General features: G+C 53.4%; 1 protein-coding gene across 27 annotated transcripts in view; it reads right to left on the bottom strand.

Annotated features, from left to right (window-relative positions):
* DYSF (dysferlin) overlaps positions 1 to 14688 on the bottom strand; it is a 197936-nt gene that overhangs the window by 49713 nt on the left and 133535 nt on the right. For 16 of the 27 annotated variants that reach the window (XM_016130581.2, XM_016130579.2, XM_016130575.2 and 13 more), the window contains 4 exons: positions 7660 to 7761; positions 7382 to 7543; positions 6122 to 6287; positions 5533 to 5609 (listed from right to left, as the gene is read on the bottom strand). In XM_016130581.2, coding sequence (XP_015986067.2) covers positions 5533 to 5609; positions 6122 to 6287; positions 7382 to 7543; positions 7660 to 7761 — 507 coding nt within the window. Of the gene's footprint in view, positions 1 to 5532; positions 5610 to 6121; positions 6288 to 7381; positions 7544 to 7659; positions 7762 to 10410; positions 10453 to 14688 lie in introns of all 27 variants that reach the window. The other 11 variants (XM_016130568.2, XM_016130569.2, XM_036224020.1 and 8 more) reach the window with 1 other exon arrangement.

Below are 14688 nucleotides of genomic sequence, written 5' to 3'. Positions count from 1 at the left end.
GGACCCAGAGTTTCTTGGGGTCAGGACTAGACGCAGGTGACTTTTCCAGTGGCCATTACAATAGTTCCAGAGATGGGGCTCTGGGTGGGTGGGTACCAGTGCAGGTGAACAAGGCCAAGAGATGCCTTCTAGGCAAGAGGGGCTGGCAAGTGCAAAGAGGTAGAGGAACAAAGAAGCACAGCACATCCAAGAGAGAGCGAATGGATCAGGAAGACAGGTGCTGGGGCAAAGGACGTAGGACTGGAGGAGTGGGAGACTGGCTAGACCCAGGGCTCCCAGGGTTAGACCCTCTCTTCCTTTGAGCCTGAGCAGGGGGCCCTGCAGAGTCTGCAGGAGGCCAAGCCCCAGGCCAACCTCCCTTCCTGGATTCCTAGAGTCTGAGGAGATATGCTCACCGGGGATCAGGAAGGACTTGGGGACACAATGGCTATGAAGCCCGCTGGGACCTGAAGGGGAGGCAGGAACTACAGACCCATCCTTGTTCTGTGAAGGGGCATCACCCACGTCTCCTAAACTAGCCCTCAGGGATGGTCAGAGCTGGGGCTGGGCAGGAAGCAGAAAAGCCATGGATACCTAGACGAGCTGCTGGATGGCTCTGGGGGGCTGGCCACATGATGCAGGGTGTGGTGTGACCCACGGAACAGACCGGGTGAACTCCACGTGAAACTCCAAGCTGCCCAGAGACCAGCCAGGCCGGGCAGCAGCTCTGCCCCTCCTGTTCTCATCCTGAACCTCACAGAAGCCTTACTGTTATTTTTAATACAGTTCGTTTTTAGAAAGGTGAGAGGGAAACCGGCAGTTCACCCGAGCAAGAGGGAGAAAAAATAAAGCTAAACATAGTGCTCCAAAGATCTGGTCCAGCTTCCGAAATTACACGTTCCCCTTTGGGAATCAGGCATAATTTGCCGCTCTGGTTCTGGGAGCACGTTCCCACCTTCACGGCGACCCAGAGACTATAACCGGAGCAGCCGGCTCAAAATTAGCTTGAGCTGGGCAGCCATGGAGCAGCCAGCCCCAGCACCCCACCCGCCCCACCCCTCCGGTGCGGGGACAGGTCTGCTCGCCTTGGGAAGTCTCCTCCATGCTAGCCTCTACTTCCATTGTAACCCCCCAGGCCCATCTCACACACTCGATACCGACACACACACACACACACACACACACACACACACACACAGTCCCACCAAGCCTTTGTCCAGTCACTCTACCTACCAGTGCCTTCCTCTCCTACCCCACCACCCCCACACTACTCCCGCCCCCCCCATCCCTATCCCGCAGGCCCTTGAGGCCTTCCTCTCGCCCCACCCCTCCAGAGAAGCGTTCCTGATTACTTAGGCCACACTGACCTCACGGGGCCGAGAGAGTCCAAGATTTTGGTGTCCTTGCTAATAAAGCATTTCGCCGCTTCGTTGTGACTCTGAGCATGCCGTTGGACATGTTCCACATCTCTCATCTGTCTCCCTGCCAGAGTGAAAGCTTCCCCAGTGTTCTTTTTATCCCCCTCCATACGCACATATTCCCCACCCCCCGAAATTCTCCTCTGGAAACTTAAAAAGGAGACCCCCTACCCAGGGTGGTCTTTCAGAATGATAGGCCAGAGTCACCCTTGACCAAGTGACCGACTCCAGGGCCATCTAGGGTTTGGAAGGCGGGTGACATGTGGGGTGGGCAGGAGGCGCCACCTCTACTTTGAGCTTCAAAGCCCTCTATAGGGACTGGGGGGGGGCGCGTGCCCTGCGTTGTTCCTGCACACTATTTCTCTTCCCATCTTCACAATCAGGACACCAAGAACCACCTTACTGAAAAAGAAGATTAGTAAACAAAGACCCTTAATTTTGTTTTAAAGATAGAAATAGAATCCAATTCAGAGTCAGAGACAGAATCCGAGACAGAAAGAGAAGCCCAGCGGAAAGGAAGGCAAGGACAGAGAAGGATGTGTTGGTAAGCAGTCCATTCGGATTGCATTCTTGGTTGAAGGCAATGCCTATTTGTTCATTTCTGTAGTTTCTAAATTTTATATAATGAACATATATTTATAATCAGAGAAAATGAATATATCTTTTTTTAAGGCAAAGCGCTAGATGGAATAAAATACCTCTCTGCCCCCTCTCTGAGGATATACCAAGGCCCTCAGAAAGTTAAAAGTCACAGCCACGATTCCTGCAACACCATCAATAAGACTAGACACACCTTCAGGAGCTTACACAAACACCTGCTCCAAGCCTCCTCCCACCTCTCATGCACGCTCATGTGCATATACCACATGCACACACACGCCTTACCCCCACCCCAGGCTACAGGTCTAAAATCTACACAAAGGACAGTCGTACAGACCAAGAATAAACTGTAGGTTTAATATTCATGAGCCTACCTCATCCTATCCCTCATCATCATGAAGAAGAGCTCAAAAGGTCAGGTTCCCACCCATGAGGGACATTCCTCGCCCCCAGAGATGGGTGCTGCTAACCTATGAGCTCTGGAAGGCCGAGTGGTCAGATAGATCTGCCTCATATATATGTTTCGAATCATCCCTAGAATTGGTCATTCTTGACAGAAACTAAACATTCTTAGGAACCTGAGGAACATTCTGCTGTGTCAGCCCAATGACCCGAGCAGCAGGAAAGTCTGAGGTGACATTTTCTAACATATGGCAGATTCATCCCAGGAACTGGGCAGGTGATGGTAAAAAGGTTCAACAGCAGAGACGGTGCGACTGAGGAAGGAGACAGGAGGCACCGAGACAGGCCAGACCTGGCAAGAACGTATCTGAAGCTGGGGAGGAACCTTCAGCCACAGTCACAGCCAGGACCCGGTGAGTACGGCAGTGGCGACTGTGTCACCATGAGAATAAGACAGGCTGCCGAGAAACACCAGTCGAACCCACAGGAGCCAGGCAAAATCCAAATTCTGCCAGACTTCTTGTCCTGCCATCCCCAGAGGCCAGGGCCCTCCAGTCTATCTGCACTGACGGAGCGGAGAGGGGACGAGAGCCCAGCCAGGACTACCAGGCAAACCATGTGGAATGGAACCCACTGCCTTCTGGATTAGCCTCAGAATGCCTGGTCCTACAAAGTGACAGGGAATGTGCAGGAAAGATGGAGTGAGTAAAAGATTTTCTGGACCAGCCAAATCAGACCAAAGAACCTCAGAGAAAAACACAATACAAAATCCATTTTCCCCAAAGCCCCCATCAGACTCCAACAAGGCAGGGCTTCCTGGAGATCACGACTGGTCTCCCTGCTGGCCTCTGACTCCCTGAGAATAGGGTTATGTCTCCTCCATCAGACAGGGAGCTCAATGAGGGCAAGGTCCAAGCCTCCTCCAACAGAGCAGGTGGAGCTCATGTCCTCCTTCCCCCCTCCCACCTCCGAGGCCCTGTGAGCTTGTCCCCTTGTCAGTGCACATCCAGGAGCCCAGATCCCAGCTCCTCACCCTCTGCCTGGCCAGCGGCTCTAGCCAGAGTGGCTGCGTGCTCCCACAAAGAGCACAGACCCTGATCTGGCTCACACCCCAACCCCAGTTCACACGTGTCAACACCAGGAGGATATCCAGACTGGGCATCCTCACCGTCTGCCTCTGGCTGTACTCGTAGCCAGCAAGACCCAAAATAGTCCCTTCCCCTCTGAGTCTGTAGACATTTGGAGGGCAGCACACACAGAACGGAAGTCCTGCTGGGCAAGCCCCACGATTCCCTACACAGACTCAGACGGCCCACTGAGAGGGTTGGAAATAGAAGCAGGAATCAGGCAAACTGGATTTGGGGCCTAATAATCTTCCTAATTCAGCTACCAACATCCACCCAGACCAGAAGGCACTAGCACTGAGTGTAGCTAAATCCTGTGTAGGGCCCTTTGAAATTTCCAGTTGAGTTTCCCCAGTCAAGAGAAGCTTCTTCTTAAACTACTTACAAAGAGTAGGCAGGTCATCCATCCATCCATCTGTCCATCCGAACACCCAACCACACATCCACTGACCCAGGCAGGCTTCACTGAACTCCTTCTAAGCTAGGCCCTGTGCTGGGCATTAAGGACACAGAAGAAAGCACCCAGTCACTGCCGTGAGCCAAGGCTAAGGAAGATGCTGCCATTTACAGAGACAAGCAGACCTAAGGCAAATGCAATAACCGAGATATAGACAGAACTTCCAGGAAAAAGGGAAGAGCCAGGGAAGAACCCTGGAAGCAAGTGACCACAACCAAGTTTAGTCTTAAAAACTGACCAGGAGTTGCCAGAGGTGGAGCAGAGCCCTGGAGAGCCACAGACGTGGGAGAAATGGAGAGTGTGAGATTTCTAAGTACTCTTAGCATCAATGACACCGTAGAAAAGCCCTCTTGTTTTGACAGAAGCGAGGCCCAAGGCTGAATACCAGAGACATTCCCTTGGAAGTGGCAGAAAGATGAAAGAGATGAGTGAGAAAGAAGCAGAAATTAGCCTTAAATGTCAGAGAAACCCATAAAACACATCTCCAGGGGCAGTTCTGAGCCTGACATCCAAGTTTATTCTGCTCCCAAGGCTGATTTTGATTGATGATATAAAGAAAACAAAACCCTGTTTATTCACCCAAGGATGCCACAGCATCCTTGGGTGAATAAACAGGCTGTGGGCCTGAGGACACAAGTACTATCTACATCAGCGAGGAGGCCCTGCCTCCAGACAGCATCGAAGCTCTGGGAGCCCCCCGTGCCAGAGGTGTGACCAGCATCACGCGAAGCTGAGAATAAGGTGACAACCGAGAACAGATGGCCAGTGAAAGGCTGATGCTCACCATGAGGCCTTTCCCCATCTCCCCTGCAGGAAGGACTGGGTGGCCTCAGTCCTACAGGACCCAGAGCCACTCAGGCCCAGGGCGAGGAGAGTGCTCCTCCCTCAGTAAGAGATGCCACAGACCTCCTGTCATGCTGTTTGGCATGGGCGTCTGGGTCACCAGCTGGCCCTAGGTTGCTGAGTACATAGTAAAGGGATGCCTCTTACCTACCACAGGGCTGGAAACCTTTTCCTAGAGGTAGAGAAACTATTGAGGGGGATTATTGGCTTGGACGTGAACTCCTCCTTTTGAGCTGCTTCCAAGCACCACCAAGCACAAGTCCAGAGGGTCCTGGCTGAGATAAGGTGATGGGACTGGGGCACCCCAGAGAGCACCCGGTCACCCCCTCCCTGTCAGCCCTGTCTCTCATTTGCTCTTCCACCCTGATTTCCTGCGTGGTCTCCAGGCGAGAGCCCTCAACATGGCCCTCAAGGTAGAGGGGCCATTTTTCTCATATGCTTTGGAAAAAGGATTGGGTCTTGCTCAGAAGACTACACACAGCCTCCCCACAACCCTCTGACCCACTCCTGACCAGACTGAAAGCTCCATCTAGGTCCCTCCGTCTGTACAGTGTCCAGCCACCAGGACACAGAGGGAGATATCTTGTAGATGCCACGTGACAAAGAAGGGAGAGGAGGCGGAGTGGGAGAGATGAGGGGGCAGGGTGCAATCTGAGCCAGCTCTCGGCAGGAACCAGTGTCTCTACCTTGGGACCCAGCACCATCCTACCTGGATGGGGATGAGGGGCTCCTTGTCGTCGATGTCGATGAGTACATCCTCCCCAGGACTGAGTAAGCTCACATCATCTGTAGGAGGGAGCGGTGTCCAGGTCTGAGAGGGGGCTCCCTCCAGGGGCTCCCCACCAACAACAAGACTCAACCAGGCACTTGAGACAGAACCTCTCAGTCTCCCTACGCTTCTCAATCTCTGTCTTTCTTTTCCTCCCACCCAGTTCTTCCCTCTGCTGTCTTTATCTCTGCCGTCTTCCTTCACATTCCCTTTCTCCTCGCTTCTCTCCTCCCTCCTTACCCACGGAATCGCTGAATCTCTCTCCCCCGACTCACCCCCCACTACCTCCCACTTCAGCCCTGCCCTCTCAGCCCCACAGGCACACGTACCAGCTCCTGGTGTGCCCACCCCAGCGCCAGGTGATGCCCTGAGAAAGGTGAAACCCCGCCCTTCTGGTCCGCTGAGCAGAAACCACCTATTATTCAGGTCCCAGCAAAAGGAGGGCTTCAAGACCCCTCTCAGTGGGAAGTCCCACCTGCCCTGTGCCCCCTCTGTCCCGGCTCTCCCCATCAATAGTCCCTCCTCCTACCTGGGCCACCTTGTGGGGATGGACTCTCCTCTGAGTAGGGGTCACACAGGAAGCTCTCCAGGGAGCGGATAGTACACTGGCCCACCACAGGCCGACGGCCGAACTGGCGGTTATCAATGACCTTGACCACGATGGGGGGGCAGTAGAGTTCCTCCCTGGGCAGCATCTGGACAGAGGTGGAGGGAAGCTCTGAGCAGTGGCCTGAACCTATCTCTGGGAGGTCTCAGAGGTGGGGGGAGGACTTCTTCACAGGACAAGCCCAAAGCGAGAGAATGACTATAAACCCACGGATAACCCCCAGGGGCTATAACTTCAAGGTGGTGGTTGACTGAGCCCAGGAGCCGGCTAGGAGAGTGGAAGCCACACATCTTTCCTCCTGCCTCTTGACTGCTGTACTCAGAGGATGGCTTCCCCTCACACACATCCCCCGCCCCAGCTTTACCTTCCAAACATATCCAGTTCAGCCCAAAGTGAAAGCAAGTCTCCTTTCCCTGAACCCTCACTCGCTGGGAGGGGAAGAGGGGAGAAGTTGGCCCGGGACTCAACGTTTCTTGCAGACAGTCCCCCCCAAGTGGATACTTGAGAGTTGGCTTACAGACCCAGATTCTTCTCCCCACCCCCCAGCCCCAAAAGCACTTTGAACACAACTTGAAATAATTTATACGCTCTCCTTCGGTGGCGGGTTTGGCTCAGCCAAGAGGAGGCTCCTGTTGACAGCCACTGGGCCTGGAATTTCCATAGTGCTTTCATCTTGCAAACCATGTTCCTCTCCTCAGACTTGCCTTACTCTGGCCACTGGGCTCAGGCAGCCCCGGGAGCTGGAGAGGACTGAGGCCCTGAGGGCCTTGAGGGTGAGCCCCTCTGTAGGAGCCCAGGTGGGGAGGCCCAGGTCAGGGAAGGTTTGGAGGAATCATAGAAGGTCACAGCCCTGGCAGCCCCCTGAGGAGAGCTTCGGGGGGTTGAGCCCTGCCCTGAAAGGGAAAACAGCCATGGGTAGGTCCTCGGGACTTCTGCGGACTTGGGATCTGGGGAGGAGGGAGCAAGCTGGCCCCACCTGGGCTGCTCACATGCTTCAGTTCTTCCAGTGACGTGAGTATGAGCATTTCCTCCCCATGTGCACAGCCAAGTGAGGTGGGAGAAATACTGTGACCCACACAGGCTCCCACAGGGTGTAGGAGCCGACCCTCAGGCTGCTTGGGGTTGTGAGGAAAGTCTAGCCACTGGGACGCTGGAAGGGGACAGCGCGGAGGTCAGCCTCACCACTTCCATGAAGAGGGTGCAAATGTCAAAGTTGGGGTTCTTCCGGAGGTTCCTAATGACACAGGACTGCACTGTCTGGCCTCCACACTCCACCACGAGGCTGGGGGAGGTGACACTGGCCAGCTGGTAACTCTTCATGTTCCGCAGACCCCATGCCAGGATCTGGGGACACAAAGTGAAGAAAGTAGCTAGAAAGGCCCCAGAGCCCCGGAAAGGCTGGGCCAAAAAGGAGAAGGAGCAGGCTGCCCTCCAACCCCGCACCCTGGGGTAAAGCTCACCTCGATGGCGGTACGCTGGAGAACTGGCTTGATGTTCTGGGGGACCATGTAGATATTGGCTTCCCTTTGGGGTGGTGGATAGGGCAGGTCTGTATCCTCTGACTACAGGGGACGGTAGATAGAATAGAGACAAAGGTGGGAGGAAGACCAAGGCAGAGAGACAAGAAAGGAGGACAGACAGGATGGGAAGAAGGACAGGCGTGAAGAGAAACAAAAACAGAGACAAGGACACACGGGTGGGAAAATGGGCAGGCAGAAATGAGAGAGCGAAGTCAGTTTTTCCAGGTACCACCTTCTCCACGATCACAAATTGAGCATCTCGGCCCAGGGTTCAGATCACAGGTCATCCTGTTTCAAATGAACCCCAGGTCACCCGTCCTCCCGCAAGGCAGGCTCTGATGCACCAATGAGCTGTTCGGGGTCACCCCATCTCCAACACACACGAACATGTGCACATGCATGCACGGCCCACTCTACCCTGATACATCCACTTCAGCCCTTCTCAGTCCCTGAAAGGACCATGTGCCCTGTCACAGGTCTGGTTCCCCTGCCTCCTGGCTCAGGCCCTCCTGACTGACCATCTCTACTCTCCACACCCACACCCAGACACCTGTCAGCCCCAAACGCCCACCTCTCACACCTGTCCACCATGAAGAGAGAGCACTTGTGCTGGGAGACAGAAAGAGTCTTTAGCAGTAGGAGAAGGGGATATAAATGCCCAGCAACTACAGGCACCAAAGTGCACTGCTGGGGAAGCTCCTTCACCACCACACACCAGAGACGAGTGCAGAATGTGTCAACTCTGGCCTACTAAGAGTTCGCCAAAAAGACGTGGACAGGAATCCCCAGCAGCCACGGCCAGGGAAGCAGGTACTGCCGCGGGCGAGGCAACTACCACGCCTCACAGCGGCTGGAACACAAGCTCTGGGTAGGAATCCCGGCTCCGCCACTTATTGAGGTAAGTAAGTTATCCCAACTCTCTGTGGCTCAATTTTCTCATCTACAAAATGGTTTTAAAAGTTCTCGACCTCTAAAGGTTAGTGTGAGGCTTGAAGAAGGTAACACAAGATTTAGAAGAGTGCCCAATTCATATGAACTTTCAAGAGTAGGATTACTAGCCCACATGGTACCTTTGTGACAATTAGAGAAAGATGTCCCTTTCTTAAAGCTCTTTACTTCCATGTCAGAAAATCATCATATTTTACTCGTTCATTAGAACGAGACCCTTTACTGCCACCTACTGGAAAATTGTTATTATAAATACAAATATATGATGTCTGCACTAGAAACGGCAGCCCGTTAGACGGAGTGCGCTTGTGCAGTGCACGACCTGCGCATCCATACATGCAGGCCCCAAACCCCAGGAACTGTTAGCTGTAATTAAAATGGTAATGCTAGACACTTTAGAGAACTTGCCTCACGTAATCTCACTTAATAAACAATGGAGTCATTAGATTCCTTCTCCAAGTGACTTGCTCTAGGTTTTCCTCTAAGGATACCGTATCCTTCAGATGCTCTGACGTCGATGGTGGGAGCAGCGGGAGCAGAGAAACATACCAGCTTCCTCCCACCTCATCACGTCACAGCCAACCCCAGCTGTCGGTCCTGCCCGGTGACACACTGTGACACACTGATGATGCTATGCTTCCCTGACCTGCAGAGGTAAGAAGCTCATTTCTAGATACAAGCCAGACTTTGGTTCTAGTTCCAGCCCTGTTACTCAGTCTCCGTAACTCAGGCCCTCATATGAAGATCCAGGGTTACAATACCCTTACAAAGCTACTTTGAGAAGTCCATGAGAGAATGACTATAAAGAATGTCTGGCCCATAGGGGGTGCTTAATAAACAACAGTGACCATGATGATTACTGTGTTGCTTTCAGTGCCATTGTTTTTACCATTAGCATTGTTGTCGATCTCCCAGGGTGACTCGAAGAGAGCTAAGCCACCAAAAGCATCTCTCAGGACAACACTGGCTTCATAACCAGCCTACGTCACCAGGGCACGAAGCACAGGAATTCATTGTATTCTTTCAGATCCACAATGCAGGTGACTAGATAAAGGAAGCACCTACATTTTTGGACTGACTGAGAGACAGATGCCATCAGGAGGCAAGGTAATATGTAGGGCTGCCACAGGGCACCACTCCAGGGGCTGCTGTGCTCACCACAGTCCACATGAATGGTGCCCCCGGAGGTTGGAGGCAGGGCCTGGACAGCCACCATATGGCCTGGCTGCGATGGAGACACCTGGCTTGGTGCCCACCCTTGGCACTCCAAGGCCACCAGCTGCTACAGCTGCACATCAAGGGCTGCCTCTTTAAAGGAAGGGTGAGGCTTAAAGACCTGCTCATGACCCGTTTGTGGCCTGCTCAAGGCTGATGCCCAGTCCAATGTGGGCCCAGGGCCCAAAGCCCAAGATACAAAGGGGCAAAAATAAGGGAACCGCCCCAGGATCCCCTGGGTGGGGAAGCAGAAAGATGAGCCCTTCTCCTGTGGTTACAATGTTCTCCTAACATCACCCAGGAAAATTCATTCATATGCTTCCCCCCAGAACATTCCTCTCCACATCCCACACTCTGGGCCATATCCCTTTGATCCCATTTTATCCCTCATTGGCATGTTTCATCTTTTCTTCGGGCTTCCTTGAGTTCTGAGTTGATGACGGTCCTCTCTATATGCTGAGGGCCAGGCTCCCCATTTTCAGGAGGAGGACGGGGAACAAGAACCTTGAGAAGGACAGACTCCAGTACCGTTTGGAGAAGGCCCTGGAGGAAGAAGGCAGGTGCACACAGCTGGAGAGCGCCAGACCCAGAGAAGGCAGCAGAGAGAGACAAGCAGAGACAGTGGTTAGAGGTGCATCCACAGAGCAGCATTCTTGGCATGAGGCCACCATTGGCATCCTAAAGCCATCTCCGTCCACCTCACTGCCCCCAGGGGTCCCAGGACATCCTTACTTCCTGTCATTAGTTGCCATTCCCCAGATCCCTTGCCTCTGAAGCCCCCATCTAGCCTGCAAACTGCCACCATGGTCCTTTGTCCCTCTGCTGCTGTGCATACCACACTGCCTGTCTGTACCTACAGCATTATCACTGCACATCTACGCCGATAAGCTCTCTGACCCCCTGACCCGGTTTCTTCCAGTCTTCCCCAATTTTCACTGCTATCTCCTGGATCTTTTCTTTCCCCATTTAAAAACAGTCTCTCAGATCCACCCCTGCCCAGCTGTGCATCCTCTCCAGCAGCCTCCCTCCCTCTCCTCTCCTTTCCTGAAAGGGACTGCCTCTATCTACTGCCTCCCCCTCTCTTCCATGCGGCCCTCTGCCCCATGCACTCAGCTCTGCTCCCTTCATCCATCCCTGGAAACTTCTCTCTCCAAAGTCAACAAAGACCTGCTTTAACTCACCCCAGAGGCCACGCACCAGCTCCCACTCTCTCACTCCCTCAGCAGCGTCTGGCCCACTGACCTCGGCCTCCCTCCTAAAGCCATCTCTCTGGTTCCACAATGGCCCTTTAACCTCTCTACCATCTTATTTTTGAGTCTCTGCCTAGTCCTCTCCTAGGCTTTTTGCTCCTAAACATCTCTCCTAAGCTCTAGACCCACAGCCTCAACCTCTTACTACTCAAATCATCCATGTGTCCTAATGGCCTCTCACTCCGAAACGCGTCCAAAACTAGATACTCTAACTTCCCCCTCAAAACTCTTTTCAAATGTTGTCTCGGAAACTCACCCCACCACCCACCTCAACAACCAAGCCAAAAAGTCCCATGCCACCCTCAGTCGGACCACTCATCACCGTGTCTGATTGATCACCTAGCCTCAGTGATTCTGTTCCCTAAATCTCTCGCATGCATATCTGCCTGTCTTTGATCCTCAGCTCAGGCCACCACCCTCTCTCCCTTAGATTCATCAGCATCTTCTTAAGTGACCACCTTGCATTTGGTTTTGCATATCTGCTCCCTACAACAAGTGCATGTTAGACTCTGCAGCCAGGGGCATCATCTAAGAATGTTGCTCTGTTTAAGATCCATCAGAGGTTCACCACTCACTCAGGATGAAGTCCAAATTCCTTGATGTAGCCTCCAAGACCCCTCACCTTCTAGCTCTTTCTGCCTTCTCCAGTCTCACCTCTCACCAATAACTCTCCCATCTGGGACCCTAGATAGTGATAAGCTACCTCCCCAGACAGACTCAATGCCTGCCCTTCTGAGCACTAACAGTTGCTCTCTTTACCCATGAGACTTGAAGCTCATGGGTCCCCCTGTCTGAAAGCCCCCACTTCATCTGGCTATAACCTACTTGGACTTCAGGTCTCCATTCAAATCTTCCCCAGGGCTCCGAGCTTAAGTTGAGCACCCCCATGGCTCCCACAGCAACTTGACTCCCTGCCATTGAAAGACACAAAACCCTGTGCCATCTCTATGGGTTCATTTGTCTGTGTCCCCAGTTAAACCAGCAATTCTACACACACATACTGCAGCTGAATCCCCTGTCCAGCAAATAAAGGATTATGAATGGATAATTGAAGGAAGGGAGTTGTGGCAGAGGGATGAATGGGTAGGGAGATGGGTTGATAAACTGGCTCCAACATAGTCTCCCCTCCTTTCCCAAACTCTCGTCTGTTCCAGCCTGATCCCTGGGTCCTCACCAAGCCCTCCCTCCCCTGTGCCTGCTCATAGCTCCCTCTGTTTGAATGGGCTTCCTTGCCCTCTTCCTGAATCTAACACATTTTTCAGCACCTAGTTCAAGCTCCCCACCCTTCAGAAAATCTCCCTAACCCCTGCAGAAACTTCTTATAAATCTACTCTCTGATTTCTTTGAATTCTAGGTGACTCTGAGCCCTGGTTTCCCAAGGTCCTAACAAATCACTGACCTCTCACACGTGGGAGTCCTGTGGCCTTGGCCTGACGGCTGGCTCTTATGACCCAGTTTCTCAACTTTTTTCTAGTCCAGTCAACCTGCGGTATGACACTCACTCTCCAAGACGGTGATTCTCAATAGGGGTGGGCTGCAGTGGCCCCTGTCAGAACTGGGGAACCATTGCCAGGCAGGGGGTAGATGTAGTCTGAAAGTGCCACCAAGACATCCTGACCCACTGTCCTATGTGAGACAGGGAACTCAGAGGACCACAGCCTTAGAATATCAGCCTAATCAGATGAGGCCACATTTGACCAACCCCTACCTTGCTCACTATCCCCACCCACCCTAAATGCAGGGCAGACCTGGGACTCCCCCACTGATGGGGCTCTGCAGGCATGCAGGGTGTTTACCAAGCCACTCTGACCAAGAAGACAAGGACCCAAAGACAAACGGGGCTCCCTCCCTTATCAGAGTGGAATCTACCCTAATGGCATCCTGCTGGCCAGTTCTATACAGGGCGCTGAGACCCTGAACCATGAGTGGGGCTTCCTCACCCAGGCCTAAGGGCCACTACACTAGAGAGACACTCATTTCCAGGGCAGGGGAAGCGTTGGCAAGCCCATCCAGCTGCAGAGGTCAGTCTTGCTACCAGCAGCCCATAGACCGCCCACCTAACCCAGCAGGGCACAGTCAGGGGACCCTCTGGACATTCAGATCCTGACTCCTCAGGGAGCTCCAGGCGGGGGCAGCCAGGCAGGCTGGGAGGGCTCCATTGTCTGCCTGCCCCACCCAGCTTGTTAGGAATAACATGTTGCTCTAATTACACTTCGGAGGAAAAACAGTGTTTTAAATTAAGGCCTTAGGGGAGGGATGGGGGGATGGGGGACCACTGGGCTTCTTTTCCTGATTGCAAAACACCAAATTTTTCCTTCTAGTAGATTTGGGGGTGCAGGAAAGTACCCCATGTACATCTCAGACTAAAAGCCATACCCTGCCACCTGGATTTGGAAAAGCAGAGGGAGTGACATCTGGTTGGCCCCCTGAGCCTGCAGTGGAAACAGCCACGGAGCATGCGGTCCCGTCTACCAGGGCATCCCTTCTGCAGAGCAGGACATGAGAAGCAGAGGGCACGGCTCCAACCACGCCCCCTCAACGGGCAGGACCACAGCCGCTGCTCCCACCTAAGGGGGCCCCAGGGGGGCCTTCCTCTGCACATGCCCACATCTTAGGGGCCCCCGGTTATTAAGGAATGAGCCATCCCCTCTTCTGCCGCTTGTGCGTGCACATGCGTGTGTTCTTGCAAGTGTACACACTCGCACACACTCACACATGCATGTGCACACTCTCCAGTTCTCAGGAAATCTAAAATTGCAGTTTCTTTGAACTCATTCCCCTTGGCAGCACGGACTGCCTTTGTTCTCCAGACAAAAAGGAAAAGAAACGAGACAGAGGGCTCAGAAGAGGAGGGAGAAGGAGGGAGAGAGGGAGCCAGGGCCAAGGAGCAAACAGAGGAAGAGGGAAATTCGAAGGGAGAAGAGGAAGAGGGGAAGGCGAGCAGGGCTCAAGAAGAGGGGGAACCAGGCAGCAACAGAAAGACAGGCTGGGGAGCCAGGAGGGAAGCCCCCCTCCACCCATGCTCTCTGAAAGCACCCAGGTCTCCCAGATGTCACCAAAGTCTAATAACGGGACATAATAGCTCCTCTTCCTCACCAAGAGCCGCCAGAGAGGGGCAATAAAGATAGGCATAAAGCCTGAGGGAGGGAAACTCCTGCCCAACAAACTGGCCCCAAGTGGTGACACGGCCCCACCCCAAGGCATTGTCACCTGCACCTCTGCCCCGACCCGTTCTACCAAGCCCTGCTTTGGAATCAAGCTCAGTGCCACCTCTTCCAGGAAGCCATCCCCATGGTCCTGTCTGCTCTCTAAGCCATCGGCACAGACAGATGGCATCACGTCTCATTCATGGATACTCTGTCTCCCATACAGCCTTGAGCTGTGTCAGCCCAAAGGCATTCCCCACAGAGATGCCTTCCTTAAATCGTTCTTCAGAGTCACCAAAGCCTTGCAGCTGGTCTCTTCTCCTGCTCCTTGCTCCTCAACCCACACCCCCTACAGCCAAACAACTTCTTAACCATCCATCTGCCCTCTCTGCTCCCAGACTTTAGAGGCT

This window comes from Rousettus aegyptiacus, unplaced genomic scaffold (genome assembly GCF_014176215.1).
Source record: "Rousettus aegyptiacus isolate mRouAeg1 unplaced genomic scaffold, mRouAeg1.p scaffold_m13_p_7, whole genome shotgun sequence".
NCBI lineage: Eukaryota > Metazoa > Chordata > Mammalia > Chiroptera > Pteropodidae > Rousettus > Rousettus aegyptiacus.
Note: the sequence above shows the minus strand (reverse complement) of the source record. Positions and strands in the feature narration are given on the sequence as shown.